The sequence below is a fragment of the Phytophthora sojae genome (assembly GCF_000149755.1).
Source record: "Phytophthora sojae unplaced genomic scaffold PHYSOscaffold_3, whole genome shotgun sequence".
Classification (NCBI taxonomy): domain Eukaryota; phylum Oomycota; class Peronosporomycetes; order Peronosporales; family Peronosporaceae; genus Phytophthora; species Phytophthora sojae.
This window is the reverse complement of record NW_009258117.1, coordinates 7,011,065-7,036,157: the sequence shown is the minus strand read 5'-3', so window position 1 is coordinate 7,036,157 and position 25,093 is coordinate 7,011,065. Positions and strand designations below refer to the sequence as shown.

At 53.4% G+C, this 25,093-nt stretch overlaps 10 protein-coding genes across 10 annotated transcripts; 3 read left to right on the top strand and 7 right to left on the bottom strand.

Moving 5' to 3' along the window:
- Positions 1-103: 103 nt before the first annotated feature.
- On the bottom strand, positions 104-372 carry PHYSODRAFT_329454 (hypothetical protein; the record flags this gene model as incomplete). The annotated part of the gene is made up of 2 exons (XM_009525942.1): positions 104-186; positions 285-372. 2 exons carry the CDS (start codon positions 370-372, stop codon positions 104-106), a joined length of 171 nt encoding a protein of 56 aa, XP_009524237.1.
- Positions 373-511: 139 nt separating this feature from the next.
- PHYSODRAFT_496444 (hypothetical protein) lies at positions 512-2,830 on the top strand (the record flags this gene model as incomplete). The annotated part of the gene is made up of 2 exons (XM_009525941.1): positions 512-1,063; positions 1,538-2,830. 2 exons carry the CDS (start codon positions 512-514, stop codon positions 2,828-2,830), a joined length of 1,845 nt encoding a protein of 614 aa, XP_009524236.1.
- Positions 2,831-3,188: 358 nt separating this feature from the next.
- Positions 3,189-3,677, top strand: PHYSODRAFT_493551 (hypothetical protein; the record flags this gene model as incomplete). The annotated part of the gene is made up of 2 exons (XM_009525940.1): positions 3,189-3,344; positions 3,405-3,677. 2 exons carry the CDS (start codon positions 3,189-3,191, stop codon positions 3,675-3,677), a joined length of 429 nt encoding a protein of 142 aa, XP_009524235.1.
- Positions 3,678-4,798: 1,121 nt separating this feature from the next.
- Positions 4,799-6,792, top strand: PHYSODRAFT_491558 (hypothetical protein; the record flags this gene model as incomplete). The annotated part of the gene is made up of 4 exons (XM_009525939.1): positions 4,799-4,882; positions 5,099-6,112; positions 6,296-6,613; positions 6,685-6,792. Coding segments are annotated over 4 exons (1,524 nt in total), but the record flags the coding sequence as incomplete, so codon positions are not given.
- A 525-nt stretch (positions 6,793-7,317) lies between these two features.
- On the bottom strand, positions 7,318-7,734 carry PHYSODRAFT_313677 (hypothetical protein; the record flags this gene model as incomplete). Its single annotated transcript, XM_009525938.1, has 1 exon — positions 7,318-7,734. One exon carries the CDS (start codon positions 7,732-7,734, stop codon positions 7,318-7,320), a length of 417 nt encoding a protein of 138 aa, XP_009524233.1.
- Positions 7,735-7,892: 158 nt separating this feature from the next.
- On the bottom strand, positions 7,893-9,986 carry PHYSODRAFT_492490 (hypothetical protein; the record flags this gene model as incomplete). The annotated part of the gene is made up of 3 exons (XM_009525937.1): positions 7,893-8,968; positions 9,044-9,517; positions 9,572-9,986. The coding sequence occupies 3 exons, from the start codon at positions 9,984-9,986 to the stop codon at positions 7,893-7,895; spliced, it is 1,965 nt and encodes a 654-aa protein (XP_009524232.1).
- Positions 9,987-10,529: 543 nt separating this feature from the next.
- PHYSODRAFT_493442 (hypothetical protein) lies at positions 10,530-10,893 on the bottom strand (the record flags this gene model as incomplete). Its single annotated transcript, XM_009525936.1, has 2 exons — positions 10,530-10,776; positions 10,844-10,893. 2 exons carry the CDS (start codon positions 10,891-10,893, stop codon positions 10,530-10,532), a joined length of 297 nt encoding a protein of 98 aa, XP_009524231.1.
- A 5,738-nt stretch (positions 10,894-16,631) lies between these two features.
- PHYSODRAFT_329449 (hypothetical protein) lies at positions 16,632-17,708 on the bottom strand (the record flags this gene model as incomplete). The annotated part of the gene is made up of 1 exon (XM_009525935.1): positions 16,632-17,708. One exon carries the CDS (start codon positions 17,706-17,708, stop codon positions 16,632-16,634), a length of 1,077 nt encoding a protein of 358 aa, XP_009524230.1.
- Positions 17,709-17,792: 84 nt separating this feature from the next.
- On the bottom strand, positions 17,793-18,710 carry PHYSODRAFT_497368 (hypothetical protein; the record flags this gene model as incomplete). The annotated part of the gene is made up of 1 exon (XM_009525934.1): positions 17,793-18,710. One exon carries the CDS (start codon positions 18,708-18,710, stop codon positions 17,793-17,795), a length of 918 nt encoding a protein of 305 aa, XP_009524229.1.
- Positions 18,711-24,696: 5,986 nt separating this feature from the next.
- PHYSODRAFT_489966 (hypothetical protein) lies at positions 24,697-25,038 on the bottom strand (the record flags this gene model as incomplete). The annotated part of the gene is made up of 1 exon (XM_009525933.1): positions 24,697-25,038. A coding segment is annotated over one exon (342 nt), but the record flags the coding sequence as incomplete, so codon positions are not given.
- Positions 25,039-25,093: the final 55 nt, after the last annotated feature.

Below are 25,093 nucleotides of genomic sequence, written 5' to 3'. Positions count from 1 at the left end.
TTGTCTACCTGCCTACTCCCCTATATAGAAGTCTCCCTCCCTCCTCTGTTATCCGATCCCTTCGTTGGTTGGGGGGACGACGACGCTCTTCCTCCCCGTTCTCTTAGTGCAGGAGACCCGCGATGTAGTTGCCCGTGTTGTAGACGTAGTAGCCCGTGACGCTGGTCACGAGCAGCAGGAAGCTGTCTGTTAGTACAGAGTTTGCCACGCACAGAGAGGGAGGACAGAGTTAGAAATCGCTATATTGGGGCCAATACTGGGCGTATGAACACGGGGGGACGCACTGAAGATGGCCACCTCCCACCAGCTGAGCATCGTGAGCCCGAACTCGAGCTTGTACCAGCGGTATTGGCGCGCAACGTAGTCGAACATGCTCACCGCGCTCTTCCTCTTCACTGCTTTGTCGCTAAATGACCGCGAGCGCAGTACAGTACCTAAATATGCGACATGTGACGTAGTATGCAATATTACACATGTAGCCAAGACAGGTCTAAATATCGCCATTTTTGCCATGGCGTCGCTGCAGGAGCGGCTCCGCTCCATGGTTGAGGCCCCGCGGCGGCGGCAACGCGGACAGATCCCGAAGGCGCAGGTGGCGGCGGCGCTCAAGTTCCAGCGCGAGTTCGTGCACCGATCGGAGGATTTCAACACCTCCGAGATTTCCGACTGCTCCGAAAGCCTCGAGGCGCTGCGCAATGGCAAGCGCGAAGCTCGCGAAAGCCGCCGGATGATGTGGGAGGACCACTACGCGACCCAATTGCAGACCGAACAAGCTCGATCCGAGGCGGCGAAACAGCAGAAACTGAGGCAGGAGACGGCCATGTTGACGCAGCTCAAGACCGACTCAGACAAGTGGAACATGGCCATCGAGTTGAGACTTCTCGAGTACCTCGAGGCCAGCCTCTCAGTGGCACCAGGAGACGTCAAGAGAGCGTATTTCATGAGTACGAACAAGGCCGGACTGCCTCCGCTGCATCGTGCGTGCAAGACCAACGACATGCAATTGGTGAAGTTACTGCTGAGACTCGGAGCCGACTTGACCATCAAAGACTACATGCAAAAGGTAAGATTTGTCTTGAACATGGGTAAGTTTTTTTGTGCTAATTTATTTGGTTAGAGTGTGTTTCATGTGCTGGCCGAGTTCTGGTTGACGGACCTGTTCAAGTTCCTGGTGGGCATGTTGACGTGCGAGACGGAGACGATTCTCCTGGGTCTTGACAGCAGTGGGAACTCGTTGATGCACATTGCAGCGGCCAACGGTAGTGACGGTATTTTGGCGGAGTTGCTGAAGCCACCGCATCGAGAGAATGTGAGGACGCTTGTAAACCTCGTGACTCAGGACGAAAAGCGAACTGCCTTGCATCTGGCATCGTTGCGCGGCCACATCGCCTGTGTGGAGATTTTACTGAAGCTTGAAGGTACCAAGGCCGACTTACGCGACCGAAGGGGGTCCAACGCGCTTCACCTCGCTCTGCAGCAGACCTTTGACATTGATAAACTGGTGGCCGTATTTCTTGCGCACACCCCAGCGGACCAGATATACGCAACCTTCAGCAGTCTGGACGAAGGATCGGGCCAAAGCTGCTTGCACACGGCCATCATCAAAAACTTTCGACAGGTAACTTTTGCCATGATCCGTAGTGGGAAGGTTCAGATCAATGCTGCTACCAGAGAAGGAGGCTGGACCGCTCTTCACTTGGCCATCATTACGGAAGAGATCGATGTGATCAAGGAGCTGTTGGCTGCAGGCGCGACGCTGGATGCTGTGGATGCCGACGGCCAGACGCCTCTGCTCCAGGCCTGTCTCGGAGGGCAGCTGAAGATTGTTCGGCTGATTTTGAACGCTGGGGCCAACCCCTCGCACCAGAACAGACAAGCACACAGCCCACTACACTATCTATCAGCGTTCTGCAGAGACCGACAGCTTCTTCGTGACATTATCGCTAACGGGGCAGATGTGAACGCGAAGTCCATGAAGCTTAACACACCCATGCATTTTGCTGCGATGAATGGGAACGAAGTGGCCACCCAAGTCCTCCTGGAGCACGGCGCCAGTGCGAGCGTCATCAACGAAGACAAACGCAGCGTCGTGTACCTGGCCAAGAAGTGGCGCCACCGCTCAGTGGAGGACCTCGTCCGGCCGCCCGAAGACGACTCGAAGCGAGACGACGTCCACACGAGTATGAGCCACACCAACAAACCCAAGTCCCCGCTGGCCATGGCCTCTCGCCAGGCTCAACTGCGTTCGATGGGCCATGCTCGTGCTACATCACACGCCCATCCAAGGACAGCGTTGGCCCTGACCACGCGGTCCGAGGAGTCCGACTCGGACTCGTTGTACGACTTCGAGGACGACGAGCTCATCCTGCCGCCGTGGCCCATTGCCACAGGCAGCCCAAATACTACTGGAGGCAACAATAACAATGAAAGGCCCAAGCCAGCGACAACCGGCAGCTGTAGGAGCTTCGGGGAGCTGAAAACTCGGTTCATGACCGAGCGCTCGCCGCTGAAGCCCGTGGTGCTGTCCCAAGACCGTCAAAAGGGGCTAATGGACGAAATCTTAGCGTCCCGTGCTACGAGAGATGAGCACTCAGCGCCGCAAATGATGCGGTTCACCCGACAACTTGTCGTGGAGCCCGTCCGCATCCCGTGGGAGATGACGGTGCCGGTCTCTCATGCATCAACTGCCGACGCTCTCTCGAACCAACGGAAGCTCAAACCGAGCATCCGCACCAACATCGGCCTGCTTCGAGACCACCTCGCCCATGCACCGCAGCTGCATTGGCCAAGACAAGCGGGCCACCCGGTCTTTCGCAAGGCCAAACCGTAAGTTGTGTACAGCCGCACGTGGTGACCTTTAGTGGTAGACGCTCGAAATGAGCGGTCTCGGTTCAAGATCGACCTGTGGCCCTTAGCCCAAAAGGTGGCGGTTCAAGCACTGCCATCCAAATCTTTTGGATCGCGGACGTAAGATGTAAGATCGTCGATATGCGGCCCGTAGTGGCCGAGCGGAGACTGTTCCCGGGCATTACCCACCGTTGATGCGCGACTGTCAAGTGGATTGCATTGGATCTTGGACTGGAGGAGGCGATGGTCGCCCCAAAGGATCACTTCCCGATTCGCCTTGCGCTAGAAACATCGCTCGAGAAGCTCAGGAGAGAGACTATCGTTCTTGGATCGCTGTGGCCATGAAGTCTCCCAGCCAGTACGGGAGCGGCCGCAATGAAGAGACGAGCTTCATTCGCCGCGTGACCGCGCCCAACCACCCCAATGGCAAGCGCCGGCAGAAGAAGCTTCTGGCCATGGCCGGCGCTGCCACCACCTTGATCGGCGCGTCGGCCGGTGTCGGCTACGCCACGATGCGGTCCACGCAGACGAGCGCGGTCGCGATGCCTGCGGAGCAGCAAATGGCCGCGGCTCTCGAGGTGCCGGACTTTGTCCAGTCCATGGGCGACCCGTACTACCCGAGCTTCGACGAGCTGGACAAGGACGGAGACGGCATCGTGTCCTACACGGAGTACATGAGAGACCTGAACCAGGTCTGGGCCGACGACAGGGAGAAGATCGCCAACTCGGCCCTGCCCGAAGTCGTCAAGGAGGACCTCAACAGCCAGCTGGACGACAAGATCGAGAGCGACACGGCCTGCGTCAAGAAGGCCATGATCACGGTGCGTTAAAGTGTAGATACTGTTGCAGGTGGTAGAATGACACTAACTGTGTGTGTTTCTGGTTGTGGCCCCCTCCCTCCCTGTAGAGCAAGAAGAGGCAGCTGACGTTCGACCGCACTACCATCGACTCGCTGTACTACATGCTGGAGGTCTTCTGCTTCGACACGCTGATCGAGGTGCCTCAGAAGTACATCGAGATGTTCCCGGACACCCCAAGCGCTCCGTCGACTCCTTCTGTGCCGGACGTGCCCGGGCCAAGTGACACCGAGGCACCAACTAGCGCCCCCATTGCGATCCCAACCACCGGAGGCGGCCAGCAGTCGGTGACCCTGGTTGGCCCGCCCGAGGGCGACCAGCAGAAGGTGGAAATCGAGACTGGAGGTGGCGTCGTGACCACGACTGTCACGGTCCAGAGGACGTCTACGGGCGATGAGAAGATCGATGTTCCCTCGCCCGGCGGTGACACGACGACTGTCATTGTGCCGCAGGACAAGATCCCGGATGCTGACAATGGCGGTGGCGGCTATGTGGCCCCGCCAATGGACACCCAGGCGCCGCAGTCTGGCAACGGAGACCAGTACAACCCGTACAATCCGTCCAACAACCAGGCCGCCCAGTCTGGCACTGGTCAGTTCAACAACCAGCAGCAGCCTGGCACGGACACCTTCACGAGCAACAACCAGGCCCCGCAGTCTGGCACGGGTACTGGGTCTCAGTTCAACAACAACCAGCAGCCTGGCACCTTCACGGGTGACAACCAGGCCGCCCAGTCTGGCACTGGTCAGTTCAACAACCAGCAGCCTGGCACCTTCACGGGTGACAACCAGGCCGCCCAGTCTGGCACTGGTCAGTTCAACAACCAGCAGCAGCCTGGCACGGACACCTTCACGGGTGACAACCAGGCCCCACAGTCTGGCACAGGCACCGGTTCTCAGCTCAACAACCAGCAGCAACAACAGCAGCAGCAGTGGACGAACGAGAATGGCGGCGGTGGTGGCTCGCAGCAGGGTCAGCAGTCCATCGACGTGAACACCCCTCAGGGTCCCGCGACGGTGACGACCGACGGCCCGGTCATTAACGGAAAGCAGGACATCACGATTACGACCTCGGACGGCAGCACGACCCACACGACTGCGGACGTGATTCAAACCTCGGATAACACGAACACTCTTGTTATCTCGACGGGCCCGGGAGGTGAGACCACGACGGTGACAGTGCCACAGACCAACGCGCAGTCTGGCATGGGCGACCAAACGGGACCTCAGTTCAACACTGATACCCTGTCTCCTGGCACCGGGTCTCAGTTCAATAACCAGCAGTCTGCCACAGACACTGGATACCAGTTCAACAACAACCAGCAGCAGTTGACGAACGAGAACGGCCAGACCAACCCGCAGCCCGGCCCCGGATACAACCAGTACGATACCCAGGCCCCGCAGTCACAGACCGGAGAAAACTTCGACCACGAGGACAACTTCCACTTCGACGTCCCGCAAGTTCTTATCGAGACTCCCAACGGCCCGATCACGATCCTGTTCGACGGCCCGACGATTGACAAGCAACAATTGGTCACGATCATCAACGTGGACGACAGCTCCACGACGTTGACTCTGCCGGTCACGATTAGCACTACCGACAAGCCCGCAGTCGAGGTCCCGATCGGCCCCGGCGACGTGACCACATTTGTCGAGGTGCCGGAGTGGCCCGGGGTCGACAGCTTGCCGAAGGTGCGTCGCATCAAGCCCAAGCAGCAGCAGATCGCTGTGGACACGCCCACCGGCCCGGTGACGGTGACGATCGACGGCCCCGTCATCAACGGCAATCAGCAGGTCACAATCTCGGACAACAATGGCGACACGACCACCACGACGGTAAAGGTGACGGACACCACCGACGGCCAGAAAGACCTGGAGATCCCCACGACCAACGGCCAGACCACGATCGTGACGGTCCCGCAGACCGACAGCACTCAGGCCCCGACAATCGACGTTATCACGGCCGATGGCCCGGTGGTTGTGACGTTTGATGGCCCGATCCACGACGGCAAGCAAGACGTGATGATCACGACCTCGGACGGCAGCAAGACCAAGGAGACGGTGGATGTGACCAAGACTTCGACCGGCGACAACCAGTTGGATATCTCCACGGGCTCCGGCAGCCAGAAGACGACGGTGACGGTGCCGCAGAACAGCGTCCAGGACACGACTCCGCAGGGACCCACTGAGAATGGAGGCGGCGACAGCCAGAAGACCATTGCTATCGACACTCCGAATGGCCCCGCGGTTGTCACGTTCGACGGCCCCGTCATTGACGGCAAGCAGCAAGTCACGATCTCGGACAACCAGGGCAACTCGGACACGACGCTGATCGATGTCACGCAGACGTCCCAGGGCACAAAGGTGGACATTCCTACTGGCCCGGGCGGTGACACCACGACGGTGACAGTGCCGACGGGCGACAACACCCCCACGAACCAGCAGACCGACACTCAGGCGCCGATTATTGTGGACACGCCCACTGGTCCGGCCACGGTGACGACTGACGGCCCGGTCATTGACGGCAAGCAGGACGTGACGATTACAACCTCGACCGGCACCACGACGCAGACGACGGTGGACGTGATTCAGACGTCGGACACCACGAGCACTCTGGTGATCCCCACGGGACCCAACGGACAGTCCACGACGGTGACGGTGCCCACCGACACCCAGAACCAGCTATCGGGCGACACGTCGGACATCCTGAAGAAGCTGGGCGAGAACGACGTGGACAACGGCGACAAGGACTTCATGAGCAAGGACGAGTTCCAGCTGCAGATCGGCAGCCACTTCGCCGAGAAGATCATGGCGTTGAAGGAGCAGGCCCACGCCGAAGACACCGAGACGGACAAGATCCTGCGCAAGCAGAAGATGCTGGAGGACTGCATCGTGGAGGCGTCGAACAAGGTATGTATCGGTCGGTGTTCGTGTGGATTGAGAATTGTGACTGGTTGAACTGACGGTATTTGTTTGTGTAGTTCGGATACTATGGGGTGTACGAACAGGCCCCGCACTTCGAGAACGCCGTGCACTGGATCGACAACGACTGCTTGAACCAGTTAAGTGGGTCCAACATGAACGAGTGAGACGTCAGCAGTGTGCTGTAAGTGGCTTGCATATTTTTTCATATCCTTTGCGTTTATACGCCCCGGAACGAGCTTGTAGTTAGCTGTAGCAGCAGCAATCCTAGTAATAGCCACGTCTTCCATCTAACTGCTTGTTGCGTTCAACTCAACCCTCGACTGAGAACTGCAAGTCGCAAGTAAATCGTCCCCGCGCTTTGTATGACTTCGTCGCGCTCATTCTTTCCCTCTAAGTTGCCACTTTTCCTTGAGTTGTGCTGCGACGAAAAACCGATAGCCCGCGCTACGGACCCAAACCATGATCGATCTTCCTGTAGTACCAGCGGAACATCGAGAACGTACTCGTTGGTGACCATAGGCAGCTGAACGCTCGCTGCCCCACCTGCACAGTTGCGTTAGTGTCATAAATCAAGGAAGACCGATGCAAGCTCCAGTACACTTACGCAATCCCTCTCGTTGATGCCTATTCAAACTCCAGACCTGGCCACGCCATGCAATCAGTGTCAAGCTGTCGTGGGCTCATTCCCATTAAGCTCGACTCACCTGGAACTCCAGTCTCGGCCAGCAATTCCACGCATTCGTGTTGGTCAGAGCAAGGTGCAAGTCGATGGGATGAGCCCACACCGTGTCCATCTTCGGGAGTGAAACGTCAGTGCTGTGACGATACAAATCCGGCATGGCCAGACTCCCTCCACTCGATGCAGCATGAACCTGCGTTTGGCCTCGAGTCTCTCCTTGAATGACTTTCCACGACGGTTCTTCATGCGGCGATTGCTTGACCGGATCGCTGACGACAAGTCTCCACTTGCAGAAGTAGCTGAACTCGGACGACGGGTGCAGCGACAGCAAGTCGACCACATGCGAGACGGAGAAGGCTTCTTGGTCACCCGGCCAGGCCAGGCCAGACGCCCCCAAGAGCTCACCAACAACATGAATCGAGGCCATGCACGAATCTTTCTAGCGACGCTTTGACCAACAGACACCGAAGCCAAGAACAGACCAAACTTTTTCGGAGCATACACATGAGAATGAATTAGCAAATACAATGGTAAAATGGCGAAATCGATGGCGGTTTAGTCGCCATCGTGTCACGGGATGCGCCTCTAAGACCTTGAAGAGCTCAGCAGTGGCACATGGTCACCTCGCGAATTGTCGTTCACTCGGCCTATCGGATCGCCAATGACGATTCCTGTCGGTGGCTCCTCCGATCGGACAGCTCGGTATCCGGGGCCGTCACCGCTTCGCCGCTTCATGCAGGACGAGTCGTCATCGTCGACTCCTGCACCGACCCACAACGCACGGAAGTCGCCGTTCCTCTTGGACGCGACGATCAGCGTGCCCAGCGTCGTTGGAACGAGGTACATGAGCGCAGGTTGGCCCATCTCCGTGATCATGACGGCCAGATTAGCAAGCGCGAGGCCAACTGCGTAGCCGACGGCCATCAGACGGAAGTAGTTCGTGGATCCCTGCGAGTAGTCGAAGCGGAGTGTGAACGACAGGAGCATCCCAGGCAAGATGATGTCGCCGAGCCCGAGCATGCTGACTCCTCCAGCCCAATCCAGCACGCGCGGCAGCACCAAAAGCATCGGCATGGGCTCAGGGTCCACACACGCCGGGTACGTCGGGTAGCGCTCGCAGTAGTCGACACCTGGGTAGCCGCTCTTCGTGTATGCCGCTGGCCCGCCAGTAGCCACGTCCTCCATCACGCTCGAGCCGAAGAAAATCGGCGACAGGAACACGAAGAAGACGTCGTAGCAGAACGCTAGCGTGAGCAGTACCGTAGCCACTTTCAGGTTCGGCAGCTGCACCGTGCGGAGGAACACGAAACAGAGAGAGATCCCCATGATATCCTGCAGCGCCCAGAACGTGCGTCGATGCAGGTACCACACCACAACGATCGTAACACTCGGGATGAGACCCAGTACCTCCGACAGCCGTGCAGTGTCGCCCAGCAACGGCACAGTTACTTCCCGGATCCCCGAGCTCGGCATCAACCTCTCCACTGCAGGCGTCATTACCACTTGAGTGAGCGTAACAGCACCCGACACCGCGAAAAGCACCGGGATCGCGCCGCCAATCTTCACGTAGTAGAACACCGTCAGAAACACCCCAGCTAGAGCGATGAACCCTATTGCGTGTCTGGCGTCCAGCTCCCAGATTTCCTCCTGGCGCTCGCTGTCTGCTCTTTCTCGTCCCTCCTCGTGCTGCGCGTCCGGCTCATCCCTCAACTTCCTCTGCTCACGCTCTGTCACACTCTCGCTCCGTCGTCGCAGAGGCCTGGCCGAGTAATGCGTCGCCCCCAGCGCCGTGACCACGCCAATAGCCCACAGCAACAGTGACGACAAGTCGATGAGCGGCAGTTCACGTCGATACGTCCGCGCCACCAGCGACGTCGGGTATTTATCCATGGCCTTCTGCAACTTCTGGCCATTGGCGACGGTCACGTACACCACGGGGATGGCCAGCTCCTTGGTCACCGACCGGTTCGTGGCGCCCATGAGCACGAACGTGTCCCACATGCAGCACACCTGGTGCTTCTTGCCGCTCTCCTGCAGCTCCGTGTGGCCCGTCAGCACGCACGACCTGGAGGCGCAGCGGTGGTCGCCACTGCACTCCTCCGCGTCTGTCTGCCACACTGGAGTGGCCAATTGATCCACGAACGCTTCGCCTCGACTGCAGTCGTACTCGAACACGGGTTTGGCCACCACCGCCAGATTGGCGACACTCGCTGTCCCCGCAGCGTTGCCACTCGCCACAGAGCTCACGTTGGTCGCGTTATGACTCATCACGGCCTCGTACACCGCTCGCTTCGTGCCTCGGACGATTAATCCCTTGGCGCCCGCCGCTTGGGCCTTTTGGGCTTTGGCGACGAACGAGCAGTTGCCTCGATCTACGACCACCACGGCACCGTGCACCGACGTTGCAGCGTCACTGGGGAGCTGGTAGGACGCGCACCCGTCGCGGTTGTCAGTCGGGAGCTGCAGCAAAGTCTTCCAGCGGGAATCGTGACGGGCCGGCAGGGAGACGCCCCACCCGGCGGCGGCGCTGGGCGAGCACAGCTGCTCCGCGAAGGCGGGGGGCTCGTGCGGCGTCTGCGGCAGCAGATCTAGCGACAAAACGCCCGTGGGGAGCACGCCCCGCGCCCCGGGCAGCGCCAGCAGCAGGTGGAGGAGAGTTGATACGCCAAGACGCCCCATCGGCCGAAAGGATACTGGACTGAGACTGTGCGGACGGGCCGAATTATTTTATTTTTATCTTGGGCTATTTTGGGATTCTTGAATTTTATTTTTGGGATTCCCAAATTTAAATTTGTTGTGAGCATCATGCTCACAGCATGGTTTCCATATACCTCGCTGTGGCACACAATCCGTTTCCCGACCGATACGGATAGCTAACCGAGCACACTGAACCCTCAGCCTAGCAATTTGGAAACCAGAAAGTCGAACACGGAACACGCGGGGCGATTTCTAAACATCTCCACAAGCTAAAACAAAAGGTTAAGAAGAAAGATGGCATTCAAATCGAGGCGGCCGCTTACGCGACAACGCGCACCCCCGTATTGAAGCGTCTGGAAACAATTCTAACTACCGTACGTAGCGGAACTTAGGTAGATGCACTGAGCGCAATCGTGATCCACTGTCGAAAAAAACCCAACGACAAAGAGCCAAGCGCTGCGTTCCGGCAAAATCACATTGTGGGTAAATTGCTCCCTCTGGAGTCGATCTTCCGCGTGTCTCCATCTAGCACGGCTGGGCAAGAGGTTTAAAGCCCGGGAACTTATCGCCCGCCTTTTGCCCATTGCAAGCATTGTTAAAAGCGCCTTGGCGGGCATCGGGAACGTTGCAGCACTTCTGGTTGCCCCTCTTGTTCGGGTCGATCGAGCCGCCCGACGCGGCGCATGCCTTGATGGTGAAGTCGGCGGTCAAGAAGCCCGTGCTCTCGTATCTGTTGTTGCTTGCTCCAGCACACTGTCGGAGCGCACCGTCACTGATGGTAGAGATCAGTAAAGACGGCATGTGAGCCCAGGTGTCGGTCGAGCAGGGCATGCACTTACGTGGGCATCAGCAGAGCGGCGAGGGCAACAATGACGATCTGAAGCTTCATTTCGGGAGGGGCGTGTGGAGCTCGCGAGTTGAGTTGAGGTGGATGAAGTAGTTTTCGAAATGAGCTGTTGTGGGGAGGGTCATCAGCCTCGCAATAGTAGGGACCGTAGTACATAGGAACGATAGCCCCCCTAGACACTCAGTGGCCGCCTTCTGCATCGACCGAGTCGAGAAGATCAACAGTTCTGTCCACGATGTCTGCTTTTGCTGTGCGGTCGTAAGCAATGCATGTGCAGTACGAGTGCATACAGCAGGAACGTAAGAATGATAAATACATACCTCCTCCCCCTCCCGCCCTCTGGATTGAGTCAATACTGTTGTCACGAGATCTGAAGACCAACAATCCGGTTTACTATCGTGATGTTGTGAGCCACGCAATACACAGTGTCAGGATACGCCGTGGCTACGTGGCCATTGCGTGGCTCGCGACAAGGAATTATCTTATCGGAGTGGATGTCCACCCCGATGTTTCCTATAAAAACAAGTGCAAGCTGTACTAAGCGAGTGAAGCAGCCAACTGATGTTCAACTCGAACGCGATGGACTTGTGCGTTGGCTCTCGTCTGCGCCTCGCATTTGATCGCGCAGACACGCCCGCTGGCTCCAGAAAATGTGTGTTGGGTACATCTGAGTGGGCATCTACTTGGATAGGATATTTCCTTGGATCACGACAGCACGGTTGAAGAAGATATAAACAGTATTGATGATCTACAGGTATCTACAGCCTGCAGATCTTCAATCCTGTCTGCAGACGACAGAATCTGTCGTCTGTCACAGATGTGTCCGGTCGCCAGTGTAGTGTAGTGTAGTGTAGTGTGCGTACCAACTTTGACTCGTCGGCAATCGGCTCTTCGAGAGGGCAACCTAAACAAGACGAGGACAATCAAAATGGCTAGAAAGTGAGCATCAGCAACCGCTTTTGTGATATGCACGTTCTGCCGGGACTTCCTTCTTGGGCAGCAAGACGACGAACTACGGTACTTCAAGTACCGTACTTGTGTTCGTTTCATATTTTAATTTTTTTTTAATATGTTTAAATAGAGTGGTGTGTGCTTTTGTCCGCGACTGGACTCGCGCGAGTTAAAAATCAACCAGTTAAATTGAAATTACTCATGCGGGTAGTTTGTTACGAATCAATTGACTTGCGCGAGGTCATTTGGGTCATCTAATGTGATTTTCTTCTATTTATCGCACTAATTCATGTTCGTACTTGATCATACATCATAGAGGCCTTGAATGCGATTTTGGCTCGGAAACGACACTTTCTAAATATACCAAACGGGTGTTTTTTTTTTCTTGCTGGGTCGCGCACGATTGACCATCCACGACTTTTCGCCATTCACAGTTTCTCAATAAGTCGTACGAGTTACACAGTCCAAAAGCTTGCATTGCACAATACCCGATCATTGCAGCACAGTACAATCGCATTATGTACATGTGTACCATCGGATCGTAATCCCTGGTCGACCAAAGCCCGGATTTTGGTGCGATTGCATGAATCCACCCTTTGTGATAGAAACGCAACAGCTTTTCCTGTAGCTGAAGGTATACGGAAGAAGAAAAAGTTGATTAACTAGATAGTGGACATGCGGTTTCGCTAGCTACGGTAAGTTATGGTAATATCTACTTGGACAACTCAATTATTGCCGCGGAATCCAAATTCGACAACCCTGTTGGGGTAAACTAATTGGTTTGGGTGCATCAAACCCAAGTCGTTGGAGCACCGAGTTTATTGCATCACCGTCCGCTTCAGCTCTTCATAATGCTGGAACATGTATTGACAATGTCGGCGAAATGAGCTCACCAAACCTTGAGTGCTTGGTTGCTCTGTTGCTGCTTCCTCAAATGGATATCGTTGCGAAGACGCCATGTAGCATGGAACACAATTGCTGTGTGAACTCTCCATAGCAGCAAAATGGTTTTATGTTGTTGCTTCCAATATGATTTGATGTCCCGTGGCTGAGTAACCTCCAGCTTAACGCGGCGTGGAACGCCTTGCTCCATCGCGCCCACAGTGATTGCCACATATCGTTCAAGCCGAGGCATGATAAGAAACAGTGCTCAAGTGTTTCAATCGCCACACACGATTCTCGAACGCACTGTTGAACCGTAGGATTGAGTGCCTTGAGGAAATACAACCTTGAACCGACAATGAGATCTCCAAACAATAGTCTTAACATGACATCATGCACCACCGGAATCAAACAGCGTCGCAGCGAGATGTACAGAGCTAGTGTAGAATGAATCCGTAATTGGGGGCATCCGAGTTCTTGCATAGGGTGGCTACCAACTACTTGAGTGCTTCGTAGCAATATATTCCAGTCCAACAATCGAAGATTCGGGAAAAAAATTGGTGCCCTTGTCAGCTAGCACTCCAAATGTAGCAGGGAAGGCTCCACGAGATGAAGCCCTTACTCCGCCTGCATCGGGATCCGGTAGCACACGACGCCATACTTCCGTTAATTGCCGATACAACTGAAAGATGTCTCTTACTTCGATGTGTGACCCAAGCAACGGTAGCACCACTCTGCGGATCTTGCGAAAAAATTGGAAAGCCGTTGGCCAGTGATGGGAGGTGTCTAAGAAGTCAGCTAGACACCATCGCTGCTGAGCTGCAAGCTCTCGACACAGACATCTGAAATGAATCGTTCCTGTACCCAGAGGCTTTCGAGCCGAGTCCTCGCGACGATACACTTGGGATGAAGAAGATGTATTCCACCAGATAGGAGTGAATAGTGCATACTGAACGGTTCTTGCTCTCGTATACCGCAGCGTGTGCCGAAGTGGCCAATGTACCCGCTTCCAGTCCTTCAACAACTGGCGCCACCACATTGGCAGCATTGCTATTCGCCATCCCGGTGGTTTTGGAGGATTCTGAAGCAAAAAGTCTCCAGACCACCTTCGCGAAAATACTGCATATCGTAAGTGCAATAATTCAGCCATTGGCCTGTACCAAACGGCCGCACCATCATTTCCATGCGTATTCAGCACCTGAATGAACTGCTGAAGAAGCATAAAACGTTGTCTTCGAATCACTGTAGCGAACACAGGTACACCAATGCCATCTTCATCACGTGGCTGAGTAGCCAAGCCCTTCTTCACAACATTGATTCCGCCTGGACCCGCTACAATCTTATTATATAAAACGTAACGGGTCACGACACCCTGCCATCGCCTGATAAATCGGACCGGGATATTTATCGTGGTCATGAAACACCATAACAAGGAGATGACTACAGCTTGGACAATTAGTCGACGCCCCATCAAAGTTCGCGCCCTTCCTTTCCACAGCTGGAGGCGAGTCATTAATTTTTCATCGAGCTGATTTGCCACAATTGTGGAAATATCAAAGTTCCCAAAGGGAATGCCAAGATACTTTACAGTCTCGCCCTTTCGAAGTGACCGGAGCGGCTCGATTATTGGCGCCGCCCGATGGTTATTGGGGCTCATCATCACACTTTTTTCTGGATTGAGCATTGCACACGAACCAGCACAATAGAGATCAACTAGGCTGAGTTGTTGTTGCAGACACCGCACATCCGCTGAGAGTAGAACTGTGTCATCAGCAAAGAAAGCCACTGGGATCGAAATTGTCTCGTCAACTTCAACCCCCAGCTCTCGCTCTGCGCGTAGAAGATTTCCAAGGGGCTCTAAAGCAAGCGCGAAAAGGAAAGGCGACAAGGGGTCTCCTTGTTTTACTCCACGTGAAGGTTTAAGAGCTGGTTGCGCCCATCCATTTAGCATTAGAGAGCATTGTGAGCCATCGTAGAGTAGTTTTATCCACGAGAGAAACTTGGGACCAAATCCTTGGCGCTCCATCACCTTAACTAGATACCCACGGTTAACGTGATCATATGCTTTCGCAAAATCGAGGAAAGTGGCAACGCCTTTGTCACCTCGAGAGGTAACCAAGTGTTGCAGGTCGCGAATCAGCATTACTTGGTGATGAATGGATCTTCCTGGGATGAAACTCTTCTGGTCAGGATGGACTAGCGAGGCCATATAGGGTTTTAATCTATCGGTGAGCGACCTCGACAACACCTTCACTTCCACCGGTATCAGAGTTATCGGTCGGAAGTTGCCCGGATCTGCACGATCTCCTTTTTTGAAGAGGAGGGCTACCGAGGAATAGCGTTGATGAGGAAGAAGCTCTCCACGTTGGAGTTGGTAGCGAAATACTATTGCTAATATTTCACCAAACACGTCCGGGTCTACCTGATAGAAAGCCGTCGTGAATCCATCCGGTCCTGGCGCAAAGTGCCCTCGCATTGACTGAATTGCAGAGGCCAACTCGTCTCCTGAAATATCAGCGTCGAGACCTTCTTCAGCTTCCGGCGCTAGTTTTCTGTCAATTGAATCCAGTAGGCGACGTTGAGCTGCTTCATCAGGTGGACGTTCATCCTGCGAAAAGCGAGAATCGCCAAAAATCTTTCCCAAATGGCGCTGAAAACCATCGTTAATTGCTGATGGATCGTTTGACACTGAACCATCGGCGAGCTTGACCGACTGAAACGGGGTATGGTGGAGCTCAAAGCGTGGCGCCCGAAAGAAAAATGCTGAGCTACGTTCTGCCTCCGTGACTATTCTTTCAAATCCGACTCCACTTCGAAAGTCCGCACAATCCTCCTTGCACTCTTCATACCGTTTCTTTGCGAAATAAAAATCAATTGAGGCTTGCTCGTCGTCACTATCCTGAGCGACTGCTTTTGCACATTCTTCAAGTAGTTGCCGGGTGCGGACAAGGTCCGATTCTGCATTAGCCTTCATACTGCGCTGACAAATTATGAGATAATTTTTCATGCGTTGTTTCCAGTATTTCCACACTATCCCAGGATTATCAGATGCACGAAGAACTTGAAGACAGGTTTTCGCTTTCTTCTGGATATCTTCACGAAGTTGTGGCACACGCAGAAGCCAGTCCGGAAGCCGCCAAAATCCTGGTCCTGTGGGGTGATGCCACGAAGTAAGATTGATGTGGTGGGCCCTGTGATCACTTCCTTCCCAGTCTTCATACGAAGAATCTTGATAGCACGCTGAAATCAAATTATCCGAAACAAATATGTAGTCTAGACGATTTCGACGAAGGCGTGGACCCGAAAACACTTTCACGTCTGGGTGATGAAGCCTCCAAGCATCAATCGCATTAATCTCGGTCATCCACGATGTGAGCGCAGTCCTACTGGAATCAGGCCTTCAGTTGCTTGTTATAGCGTCTACATTAGGATCCACCGCTAAATTAAAATCTCCACAAACCACGTGAATTGCATCACCTCCATTTTCTTCAGTCTCAAAATTAGTCGGTAGGCGTTCAAATAACGCCTTCCTTGACGCCGGATCATTGGGCGCGTAAATATTATGAATGTAACAAATCTGGTCCCCCCAGCGCATCTTAACCAATAGATATCGATTGGGGATCGTCTTGGACGACACGACTACTGCTGTCTTGACGCCTGGGCAGGAACCATGAATAATTGTCGCGACGCCTCCACTCCGCGGAAACGTAGTATGCTGGGATGCTCCGTTCTGGTCCGTAAAAAATACCCGACCTCCAAAACACTGTTCCACCAGGTAGCTGAAGCGCTTAGCATGATGACTGTCTTTGAATCGAGTTTCTTGAATACATGAAAAATAAAAATACTTGAGATGCTGCGAGATGAGAGGGTAGCCACCCTCTTTTACTCCATGAACATTCCAGGTCAATATCTTGCACGATTGACCAACATCCAGTCCTGAAGTCATCTTAATTAATCAATGCCGCCTCAAACGCCGACGACAGACTGTCAAGGGGAACACTCGGGAGCTCTTGCACTTGTAAGTCACTGCAGCATAGCGAGTGGAGGTCCACCAGAAGTGTGCTTGTTGGTAATTTCTGCAGCAGCGCTGTCAGTAGCTGGGTTCCTAGGTGAGAGCGCAGCAACTGGAGAAGTATCGAATCCGAGAAAAGAGAACCATGTCCGCACGACGTGTCTGCATCGTGTTCTCCGAAGAGATAATCTACCCATTCACTGGATCCAGTCAGAAAGGGACACGTAGCTTTCAGTAGCAATTCAAAGGCGCTAAGCAGGCGCAGAATCCCCCACTGGTTTTTTGCTTCAGCACTTTGTCGTTTCAGTTCCGCGGCTAAGTAGCTGACGTAGGAGCTCCGAGTTTTCCCGAGGGGCAAGTGGGAGCTGATCGCACGTTTGTTAAACGTGCCCAACATTCCATTTGCTGCGAGAATGCGGTTCAACAAGTGGATCGACGCCAGTTCCTCCAAATTGTCACCACCATTTGCGAGATCAGTGCAGAAAGCCGTAGACCATGCAGTTGGCATCGCCGTAATAGATTCGACAACTTTGTCCATGTTTTTGGAAGTCTGCAGCAGCTTCTCAACGGGTTTCAAATGTTGCGTGTTTTGGACCACACGATCCTCATGCGATTCCAGCTCCGCTTCTTCGGCTGACACTAAAACACCTTCTTCAGCCACCAGTTTGTTGGCCCCTGGGGTCTTCGCGCGACGCTTGGTTGGAAGGGGTTCACTAGCATCTTGCGTGGTTCCCGTCGAGGTAAGATGAGGCACCATCAATACACCAGCAGTCCAATCCGACGTAGTATTTGGCTCAAAAGCTTCAAACTCACAGTCCACAACTTCAAGAGCTGCATAGGGATTTTCGTCCGTAAAGGACGACAGAGTACGGTCAGCACGCTTGAAACCTGTTTCCATTTGACGGGCCATGTCCACGTCGTCATCACTTGGTGTAGATTGCATATCCACATCCGAGTCATCTGCTCGCAGAGCAGCACGTTCAGCGCCGTGCGGTTCAGCGTCCACAGTCATCACCCCTTCTTCAACGCTATCCGATTGTTCCGCTGCTTCTATCAGCAAAACATGGCGAGGCTCCATGGCATTGCCATGAGCTTCTTACTCCTGCTGGTGCGGGTCCATCTCATTCAATTCCGGTATTGGAGATTGGGATTGACGTCGTGGCAGCGTTTCAACGCAACTGCGTCTCGCTGGGGCTAGCTCAACAGCCTTCTCAGCCGAAGCTGGCGGTGGGCTACGACGTACTTCAGCTCCGAGAGGCAACGTCACCGAGTATGGCGACTTCTTGAAGCTAGCTGCTCGTGTTGGCTGAGCTTCAGCGCGTTTTCCACGGGCAATGTAAAACTTCCGCCCATACACCAACTGGTTGGTAACGAACCCGCGCACTTTTAGGCACGAAGGGGGCTCTTCTTGCCCAAAGTAAAAACGCCAGGTTGGTGTAGCCACATGAGCGTCCATGTTGACGTCTCGCGGCGTCAAGAGAAACGGTCTTGCCCCAAGCTGGGCTAAGCCCATAAAGAGATCATTGGCGACGGCCGTGGACCGCACTCCGAAGACGTCCAAGTAGAACTTGCTGTCAAACGGAGACTGGCGCTTGATCTTGAACTTGCGGCCGAGGAGGTTCACTTCCTGACCGACGAGTCTTTTCTCGGCCTGGACGAAGATTCCACCAGCGGGGGCCTTCTCCACGAGAGCTACTTCGTAGCGCGAGAGGAGTTCTTGAACAACTTGATTCCCGTGATCTTGGAGAAACGAGTTGAACACGAAAGGCATCGCTACCGACGCACAGTACGTTCCGGAGTCGATGACAACGACGTGCGTTGTTGCCGGCGGCGTGAACGGACGGTTCTCGGTGACGAGTGCGATATAGTCGGCCGCTGAAGTGTCGCTGCGCTCGTACGCCTCGACTAGACGCGCTGCATCTTCATCTGACAAGCGCGGCTCAGACAGCATCGACTTGGAATGGCGCACGCGCTCGTATTCCTGCGAGCGGAGGTGATGCGCCATGGAGACCATTGTTCTCAGATGGAGAGGGTTAGGGGTCGTTCTTCTAGGAAGCTAGCAAAACGATTTGTCATCTGAAGGTATACTGTACATGTGAAACTAACTGCGTTCGCACTGCAACGATCGGGCATTGTGCTTTGTTAACTTTACAGCAGATTGTAATCGTAGTGTGCTTTGAAGATTTTTTTTGTACTTCGGACTGTAACTTGGCACAGCGAAAGCTTATGTCTCGATTTTTGTATTGCGCCAGGGCTTCGCACGTGGAGCACCGCAAACTTTGCCGCAAAGGCAGTCGCTGCACTCCTGCGAGAAAAAAATATTGTCTCTCACCCGGCGAGAACCCGGCGAGAACAGTGCTCGGCTCGCCGAATGTTCAGCACTTGGCCCACCTCCGCCAATACCACAATTTTCTCGACGGGGCAATGTCCCGTCAACCTCAGTTAGGCCCAAAAGTTTGCACAGCACAATATGTACCAGATCATTGCAGTGTACCTCGAAGTAAACTACGGTGCAGTTTTCGAGACAGATTACGAGACGGTTTACGGGACAAACTCAGTCGACATCAAGGGGCGATTCGAGGCACTGCTTACCAACAGTGGCACTGTAGGTCGATCGGCAACAGTACCTGCTATTCTTTATAGTATTTTCAGAAAAGAGCCAATAAAACTATTTTGCACAGGTTGTTTCCGGGACGGGTATCATGGGCGTCAAATCCCCAAACGCTTGAGGTGTCGACTGCACCACCACACCCAGGCAAGAACTGCGAAAGCCCTGAGGACACCGACACCTCCTCGGGACGAGCGAAGCCAGGTGAAGCTCAGGCTTCGGCTCAAACCCACGCACCATGCACACAATTGTTGAATCGGAGGCTTAGTTTTGGCTCCCCCTGGGATGACCGATTCACCCCCTCCCCCCTACAAAAACCAAGTGAGCTCTGTTGACGATCGGCAACAGTGCCACTGTTGATTGATAGCAGTTCATTCAGGTGCTGAATACGCATGGAAATGATGGTGCGGCCGTTTGGTACAGGCCAATGGCTGAATTATTGCACTTACGATATGCAGTATTTTCGCGAAGGTGGTCTGGAGACTTTTTGCTTCAGAATCCTCCAAAACCACCGGGATGGCGAATAGCAATGCTGCCAATGTGGTGGCGCCAGTTGTTGAAGGACTGGAAGCGGGTACATTGGCCACTTCGGCACACGCTGCGGTATACGAGAGCAAGAACCGTTCAGTATGCACTATTCACTCCTATCTGGTGGAATACATCTTCTTCATCCCAAGTGTATCGTCGCGAGGACTCGGCTCGAAAGCCTCTGGGTACAGGAACGATTCATTTCAGATGTCTGTGTCGAGAGCTTGCAGCTCAGCAGCGATGGTGTCTAGCTGACTTCTTAGACACCTCCCATCACTGGCCAACGGCTTTCCAATTTTTTCGCAAGATCCGCAGAGTGGTGCTACCGTTGCTTGGGTCACACATCGAAGTAAGAGACATCTTTCAGTTGTATCGGCAATTAACGGAAGTATGGCGTCGTGTGCTACCGGATCCCGATGCAGGCGGAGTAAGGGCTTCATCTCGTGGAGCCTTCCCTGCTACATTTGGAGTGCTAGCTGACAAGGGCACCAATTTTTTTTCCGAATCTTCGATTGTTGGACTGGAATATATTGCTACGAAGCACTCAAGTAGTTGGTAGCCACCCTATGCAAGAACTCGGATGCCCCCAATTACGGATTCATTCTACACTAGCTCTGTACATCTCGCTGCGACGCTGTTTGATTCCGGTGGTGCATGATGTCATGTTAAGACTATTGTTTGGAGATCTCATTGTCGGTTCAAGGTTGTATTTCCTCAAGGCACTCAATCCTACGGTTCAACAGTGCGTTCGAGAATCGTGTGTGGCGATTGAAACACTTGAGCACTGTTTCTTATCATGCCTCGGCTTGAACGATATGTGGCAATCACTGTGGGCGCGATGGAGCAAGGCGTTCCACGCCGCGTTAAGCTGGAGGTTACTGCTTTTTCCGCAGCCACGGGACATCAAATCATATTGGAAGCAACAACATAAAACCATTTTGCTGCTATGGAGAGTTCACACAGCAATTGTGTTCCATGCTACATGGCGTCTTCGCAACGATATCCATTTGAGGAAGCAGCAACAGAGCAACCAAGCACTCAAGGTTTGGTGAGCTCATTTCGCCGACATTGTCAATACATGTTCCAGCATTATGAAGAGCTGAAGCGGACGGTGATGCAATAAACTCGGTGCTCCAACGACTTGGGTTTGATGCACCCAAACCAATTAGTTTACCCCAACAGGGTTGTCGAATTTGGATTCCGCGGCAATAATTGAGTTGTCCAAGTAGATATTACCATAACTTACCGTAGCTAGCGAAACCGCATGTCCACTATCTAGTTAATCAACTTTTTCTTCTTCCGTATACCTTCAGCTACAGGAAAAGCTGTTGCGTTTCTATCACAAAGGGTGGATTCATGCAATCGCACCAAAATCCGGGCTTTGGTCGACCAGGGATTACGATCCGATGGTACACATGTACATAATGCGATTGTACTGTGCTGCAATGATCGGGTATTGTGCAATGCAAGCTTTTGGACTGTGTAACTCGTACGACTTATTGAGAAACTGTGAATGGCGAAAAGTCGTGGATGGTCAATCGTGCGCGACCCAGCAAGAAAAAAAAACACCCGTTTGGTATATTTAGAAAGTGTCGTTTCCGAGCCAAAATCGCATTCAAGGCCTCTATGATGTATGATCAAGTACGAACATGAATTAGTGCGATAAATAGAAGAAAATCACATTAGATGACCCAAATGACCTCGCGCAAGTCAATTGATTCGTAACAAACTACCCGCATGAGTAATTTCAATTTAACTGGTTGATTTTTAACTCGCGCGAGTCCAGTCGCGGACAAAAGCACACACCACTCTATTTAAACATATTAAAAAAAAATTAAAATATGAAACGAACACAAGTACGGTACTTGAAGTACCGTAGTTCGTCGTCTTGCTGCCCAAGAAGGAAGTCCCGGCAGAACGTGCATATCACAAAAGCGGTTGCTGATGCTCACTTTCTAGCCATTTTGATTGTCCTCGTCTTGTTTAGGTTGCCCTCTCGAAGAGCCGATTGCCGACGAGTCAAAGTTGGTACGCACACTACACTACACTACACTACACTGGCGACCGGACACATCTGTGACAGACGACAGATTCTGTCGTCTGCAGACAGGATTGAAGATCTGCAGGCTGTAGATACCTGTAGATCATCAATACTGTTTATATCTTCTTCAACCGTGCTGTCGTGATCCAAGGAAATATCCTATCCAAGTAGATGCCCACTCAGATGTACCCAACACACATTTTCTGGAGCCAGCGGGCGTGTCTGCGCGATCAAATGCGAGGCGCAGACGAGAGCCAACGCACAAGTCCATCGCGTTCGAGTTGAACATCAGTTGGCTGCTTCACTCGCTTAGTACAGCTTGCACTTGTTTTTATAGGAAACATCGGGGTGGACATCCACTCCGATAAGATAATTCCTTGTCGCGAGCCACGCAATGGCCACGTAGCCACGGCGTATCCTGACACTGTGTATTGCGTGGCTCACAACATCACGATAGTAAACCGGATTGTTGGTCTTCAGATCTCGTGACAACAGTATTGACTCAATCCAGAGGGCGGGAGGGGGAGGAGGTATGTATTTATCATTCTTACGTTCCTGCCGTATGCACTCGTACTGCACATGCATTGCTTACGACCGCACAGCCTCAGCTGGAACGAAGTTAAACCGAACCTTGGTTCCCGCTGTTTTCAGCGAACCGATAAAACCCCAGGAACCTGGTTCTCGAGGTTTTATGGTCTCGCGTGTGCAGTTACATTGAGTCGCGAGCACACTTGAAACGAACGAACATGCTCATACTTCGCGGTCACTATTCGCCAAAACACAGGTTGCTTTGACCGGCCTTTTGAGAGCGCGCGAGACACCTGTCGCTGGAGCAGCCCACGGAGCCCAAGATGCTGCATGCAATGGCAGCTTTGACGGGTATGGGTAGCCCAAGTGACCAACTATGCTTGCAGTCGGAGGCATCGGACCATCAAGTCTCAACCCCACAGTCGCAAGTGCAGAATGCAGACTACTAACATTCAGAACACCAGCTTGTACAGCGTCGACGCGTCATGCTGCAGGAGGAGCTCATGGTAGCGGGTCACCCAGTGCTTGAAGATGCCCAGAGCGCACTTGCCCATGTCGAAACCCGCGCACAGCAACATGCGGCCGACATGGAGCGGCGCATGGAGCGCTTCATGAGCTCCACAGGCGGGACACTCGCTGACGTGGAGACACGACTACAAAACCAGCTTGAAGATGCGCTAAGAGCGACGCAGTCAGTGGTAATGACAGCAGCTACGGATGCGGCTCGTTCTCACATCGCTTACACTGACGAAGTAGTGGGGCGTGTACACTCGCAGCTTGAAGCGGCCTTAGAAAGCTACGACGCCCATGCTCGTGCTGCTCAAGAATATTCTGGCGCAGCGCAGCTGCAAGCCTGTCAAGCTCATTTCAGCGAGACTATAGATTCCACCCGTCATTGGCTTGAAGAATCCGTGTCCTGCCAGACCAGGGCCAGCATCGATGGCACTAAGGTACTTCTCGAGGAGGAAATTGCGACCGAACGTGAACATACAATAGATCGTATTACGCAACTGGAGACTCGTATGCAGCTCAAACTAGATGAAGCGGTGACGGCTTTGGCTGAGTCTTGTGCTGCAGTAGAAATTCGGGCGAAGGCAGACACGGAGGGCCTCGTGAACGTTGTTGGTGACAAAATTCAAGCGTGTGAAACTCACCTTCACAACGTAGTTGACGAAGAAGTCGCATAAGTGGAGAAACGGATGCAGCTCTCACTTGATGCTGCCCTGAAAGCAGTCGAGCTTCAAACTTCTGACCGATTGAGGGTGACAGAGGCAAGACTCAATGAAAATATGCACGCCTTTCAGCTTCGCGATCAGCATGATTTACAAAGTGGCATTGGCTCCAGACTGGAGCTTCATTTGAACGATCTTCTTTAGGCTTCTACTGCTCAGCTCTCGACCGATACTACGAAGCAGGTTGTCGCCGAAGTGTTACAGTCAGAGGCTCGCATCTTGCACACGCAAAACAATCACCATCAACAGCTCCAGGTGACTCAGGCAGATGCCATGAAGCAACTTGAGGCGCGCTTAATGGCAGCCTTGCGTACTTCGAGATCGACTGATGCCGCGAAAACGAATAAATCCATGAAGGCAATGGAAGAGCGGCTAGATAATAGGATGAGCACGTTCATTTCGAGCGCAGTGGCAAAGGAGCTGCTTAAGGCAAACAACATTTTAGAAGTTACCAACAATCCCGCCGACGACAATCTACAAGTGGCTATTGGTACCGGAGCCAACGCCGTTGGTTCAACTTCAACCGGTGCGCCAGTCAAAATCTCCGGCTTGCCACAGCGACACGGGCGTGATATTAGTGCTATTGCACTAGCTACCGCTCCAACTGAAGCATCAATGGAGCGATCGGATGGTGCCGTCCTCACCGCTGATAACCGCACTGAGAAATGCGAATCGTTCTCGTCCGAGGAGAGATGCCGGGGCCGTGCGCACACTAGGAAGCAATCACGAGCTACAGCTGCTAAACCAGCTCTGGTAGCCCCGAAACAAGAGGCCCATCCGCGACACAAAACAAATCGATCAGCTCTCGAATGTGGTCGTGCCGACGCGATGCGAACATTAACTAGAAGAATTGAAGCACGAGTCAACGAATGCCGTAAGAAAGCAAGCAGAAATGGCGCGCCGCGACGTTAGCCATCCCCGAGGTAGGATAATGCTTTGACAGAAGTAAGGAACAGAGTTCGCCTAGAATGATAGCTTTCACATCTCTTTAATGCAGCAGTATACCAATGCGAACGAGAGATGTATATTCAATGTTACTGTGCGTTGAGGCAACTGGGTTGTCTTAGAGCTCAGTCGAAATATGCGCAGAGAAAGAGTTGACCAAGGCCTGCTCCCAGTCGCTCTCGAACATTTCCATCGCCGTTTGAGGGTCAAGGTTCACCGTGACGTTTGCGGGAACGGATTCTCGGGCTTCCTCCGCTGTCAGCTTTGAGCACTGCGTTACATCAATGAATTCCCTGTTCCGATTCAGGAAGGAGCACATGTCAATGTTATCTGAGGACAGTGATGCTCGCTGCACAGTAACCATTTGACCGCTGATTCCGAAGTCGCGTTCAATTTGAGTGGATGATGCAGGAACGGCAAAAACGATCCGAGCCGCGCTTGGTAAGAATCTGTAGGTGCCGGACTCCTGTTGACGCTTCCAAAAGTGCAGCACCGACTCTGGGCCTTTGCCGTTG